Here is a 4598-nt window from a genome sequence, read left to right on the forward strand (position 1 = left end):
CAGTTGTGTGAAGGAGCGGCTTTGGCATGTAGGCGCAATCTCGGGAAGTTCTAGTGGAAAAGAATGGCAATATTCCATCTGCTACTTCTCCTAGCAGCTATCTTCTATGGATACATATCACACCAACTAGAATACCCCAAAGCTTCTTTCACAGAAGCGCGACTAAAAGACATAGAAGTTGGGGATCCCAATGTACCTTGTTACAAAGCCAACAAGAACATGTGTATTAAAACCAAAAAAAAGTCCAAAGCGGCAGATCTTTTTGTCGGATAGGATAACCCTCATAAACACCCCGACAGCAAACCTTCTCCCCACTTGATTATTGGAGTACTTCAGAAACCTTGAAAGCTTACCTTCACATCGAAATAGCAAAAGGAGCCAACCTTAGTACAGGTGGAAAGTCTATTATCCCATCTGAGATGGGTAAATGCATCTCAAGCTTCAACACCTATCAAGCAGTAGTTCAGTCAGCTCTAACAGCACGCCCGCTTGCTGATGATTGTTTCGCCACAGTCATGAGCTTTTCGATAAACTAATCGATCAAGTATATTCCACACGTTGGACGAAGAGAGGAGTCAGCATGGAGATGCAACCAGACTTCGTACCTGATGTGTACTCTGTACCTAGCGCAAATTCAAAGGCCGAGTATCTCAAATGGCACCAGATACAACCCTTATACTAGGACTTTGTAATGTGCAGCCAACCTAGTTCCCCCGTCGAAGCCGAATACTCCAACCGCCTCGACCTCAAAATGGACTTTCTCCGTCTCCGAATCTCCCGTGTCTCCCGCCAGCCTTGGCGCGCCGCTGGATCGAGCTTACCGCCGTCTACTTTTCTCATCTGCGCCCTCAGGTACCTTATCGCAGGCGACTCGAGGAGTGAATGAAAACCAGCCCGATGGCTCCTAATGGCATATCATCATTTTTGATCTCCGATCTACTGTCTTTGACGGCATGCAGGTTGCAGCATCATCATACCAAGCATAACAGGCAGATCACTAAGTGCCCCTTATCAGCCACGTGTGGCTGAAATCATCCCAAGAAACCCCCTCGCATCCACCCACACCGTCGGATCGCCGTGACGTCGCATTTCCTCGACACATCCAAGCTGAAACGGACCCCAAACTGTGACATGTCGCACAACAGCCGCAGGTTCGAACAACACCCCTCCAGCAAAAAGTATCAGTGTTCCTTTCTCGACCTAACAGCGGTCCGACACCGAGTTATCGCGAAATTGAAGGCCAGAGAAGGGACTGGGCTGGGAACAGGCGAAATCAGCCTTCACTATTGTGTTGTGGATATTCTTTTCTATGGAAGAGAGAGCAAAACTGACATCCAACTATTTACGACAGATAGGGGACTCCTCAGAGGCGTGGAGGATGAAGAGAAGTGGGCCAAAAAAAAAAAAAAGATGTAGATGTCACGCTGCTGCTTGATGCTGATGATTCCGCCACCACGGGCAGAATAAGTAGTCCACTCCTAGAACCTTCTCGGCTCGTGAGGGAGCCCCTCATTCTTCAAAAAAAAAAAAGATTGCCCCCGAACAAATTGTCTCGTATCCGGTCGCGTGATGTCATTGATTTATATACGCTTGGCTGTGTCGCCTGCGATAGCCCGTCTTCTCCTGTAGCTCTCCGCGTAGCCGATGCGCTCATAGGTGCCGAATCCGTAGAAAGCCAGTCCGATGAGGAGCCAAGTGCTGGTGACAACCAGACCGACGGGGAAGATCATCAGCTGAACACCGGGGAGAACGAAAGCGACAGTGCCGTTCTTCAGTTGAGCCACTACTTCGTCGACGGCAGCTTGGGCAACGGCGAGGTCGGATTTGATGATTTCTTTGGAGAAGACACCAGTGAGGAAAGCAGCCTCGTTCGAGGAGACGTTCGTGCTGACGGTCTGGCCGGCGGCGTTGACGCCGGTAAGCGTGAGGGTCGGCATGACGAGTGCTTCAAATTGTGACCTTGGAAAACATTAGCTTCGGTAATTCAATTACGCAAGTGAAAATGGGGTTCGTACATGGACATTGGTGCCACCATTCTGCTCTGGTCAATCTGTCCGACGAACAAGTATGTTTGCAGGGCCTGTGGCGTGACGACTCGTTTTTGCAGGCCGGTCCACGGAACCTCAAAGCTAAGATCCCGTTTAGCAGTGGAGCTGCCGATTTTGCTGGCGCTGACTGGCGAGACGGAAGCTCCGTTGAATGAAAGCCCGACCTGGATGTTCTGTGGCGGGATACCAGCAAAGGCATTGTTTGGCTCAGAGACCTTGAACAACCGCAGGTCGGCTTCGAAGACACCGGTTTGGGCGTTCAGACTCGGCAAGTTGTAGCAGATGCAGGTTCCGGACGGGTTCGAGGCCTGATCGAGGTGTGAAAGGGCGTCGGTGCACTTTGCCGACGTCTCTTGCTCCCAAGCTGTCATATTGATGGTGCCGTCGTTGTTCAGCGTAACTTCAGTCGCCCTCGAAACCCACTCTGCGTCCACCATGGAGCTTTGTCGCTTCTCGATGTATCGGTTTGCGACATCCTCGTAGCTTCGTTCCAACACGTCGACCGCGCGAACCTCGATTGCGGAATCCATCGATAGCGGGCGAATCTGGGCGCAAGCGCGCGAGGCCAGCGCCGCCGTGGTGACAACCACCTTCCAATACATTGTCGTCGATAAAGTTGAGAGAAAGCGGAGAGTAGCGTTGTAGCCGGGAAGATCGGGCGGCTATCGTATTAATGGGCTCGGGGCCGAGAGAAAAGGTGGAGCGAATTGCTGATGATGGTTTGGCGTCGCCAAGGTCTAATTACAAAAGTCGGGTCCCGGCCGGCGGCGAAGCGAAGCGAATTGAAATAAGACGATGCCAAAGAAAGAGCGTTAATCGTGTCCACCTCGTCGAGTGCCCGGGATGGCTTGGTGATTGATTGACGTGTCGTCGAAGATTCGTTAACGACGGGATCGAAGCGAGAAAAATCGATTTGAGCCGCTATTCAGAGGCGGAGAAAGAGAGTAGCGTCGATGTGAAGAGAGGAATGATGAGGTTAAAAAAAGGGACCTGCCCGTCAGAGGGAAGGATATTGATTAGTGCTGGCTTGACTGTACTCGGGTCGAGTTGGTCGCGAGATGTCTTGTCGACTCGACTCGGAATGGCGCAGAACGAACGAGAGAAGGCCAGGAAGGAAGAGTGCGAGAGTTGGATGGGGTGGCGAGGAATCAATAAGGACGGAGATTAAACGTCGACAAACGGGCAGGGCACAGCAGGGCTAGGCCTTTGACAACAGGAGACGTGTGGGAGGAATTGTGTCATGCAGCGACCATCGTGGTGCCTGGCAAGACGAGCAATGGCCTGACACGTTGCGATCCACAGCAGGGCTGAGGGGTGGTTTGAGCCGTTCTTGGGTGCGGTCCGTACGGAGTGGTGTATGGTGAGGTAGGATGGAGATGGTATTGATGGTCTGGCGGGCGTGAAGACGAGGGTTGGTTCACTGATTCTGGGGTGTGGAAACGGCGAGTTTGGTGGTGTTGGTGGGAAGCAGTAAAGAGCCACACAATGTCAATGTGGTTGTCGGGTGTGAGTGTCAAGGTATGCTCTGGCGTATCGAGGAAGAGACGGAGACGAGTATCGGGAGGGGTGGTGGCCAGACAGGGATGATGATAGACCTAGGAGGATCTGAGGCCAGAGGCGTGCTTCAGCCGAAGAATACGTTGGTACAACTAGATTGTAGAGTCGACAAGCACTGTGTATACTGCGCAGGTATGGACTGGAAAGGGCGAGTTGTGGTTGCGAATGTGGACGATGGATAAGACTATGTGTGGTCTGTGACTTTGCGAGACGATAAATGCAACGAGAGGCGCGCAGGGACCTGGGTTGTTGTATGGTAACAGGCCTGGAAACGTGGAAACAGGACACACTCAAAGAGAGGAGTGGAAAGGGGAGGTTGAAGTGAATAACGGAGGTGGGCTGGGGGGGAATGGAAGGATGTACCGCAGTAGAGAGAAGATGCAGAGAGGATGGGAATGTGGGCGAACTGTGCAGTACCGGTACTGTAGAGGCTGAGAGGGTCCGAGGCTGTAGCGCGATGGTGCCAATTTTGGATCTGGGGCCTGTGATTGGCTGCTTGGGTGGTGGAGGGACGGGAAGACTGGAGGCGGCTGCGAGGTAAGTTGAGGTGAGGTTAGCCGGGGGGGCCTTCCTTTAGTCCTCTTTGGGCGTAGCGTACCGGCTTGTAGGGAAAGATTAAGCAAGATAAGTGCACGTGATACACGTGATGGGGCCATCTGAGGATACGTATCTGTGTACCTAAGGAGTATCCGTTTAGATACGTATCCGTATCCCTCGGTCGCATTCCATTGGCAGCCGCCGTTTCTCTCCCTTTTCGCCACTCCCCGCCAGTCTGACGAACTTACGGAGTACCTACACCATTTCCACTGCACATTTCTTTCGCTTTACCGCCTCGGCTTCTTTTCTTCTTCTTCTACCCCTTGCCAGTCACCCGGTCTGCACTTCGCTCAGCCCGAGAAATACGGGACTCGGCAAGATCAACTGTAGACCAGCCAGTTGTCACACTGACGGAGGGAGTGGCCCTGGCTCAAACCGCAAACGCCGTCGCTAAAA

At 52.5% G+C, this 4598-nt stretch overlaps 1 protein-coding gene across 1 annotated transcript; it reads right to left on the reverse strand.

Annotated features, from left to right (window-relative positions):
* Window positions 1–1580: 1580 nt before the first annotated feature.
* Window positions 1581–2650, reverse strand: CABS01_14214 (uncharacterized protein; the record flags this gene model as incomplete). The annotated part of the gene is made up of 2 exons (XM_060547554.1): window positions 1581–1959; window positions 2016–2650. 2 exons carry the CDS (start codon window positions 2648–2650, stop codon window positions 1581–1583), a joined length of 1014 nt encoding a protein of 337 aa, XP_060393671.1.
* Between the last annotated feature and the right edge of the window lie 1948 nt (window positions 2651–4598).

The sequence above is a fragment of the Colletotrichum abscissum genome (assembly GCF_030869225.1).
Source record: "Colletotrichum abscissum strain IMI 504890 chromosome Unknown Scaffold_51.1, whole genome shotgun sequence".
Taxonomy (NCBI): domain Eukaryota; kingdom Fungi; phylum Ascomycota; class Sordariomycetes; order Glomerellales; family Glomerellaceae; genus Colletotrichum; species Colletotrichum abscissum.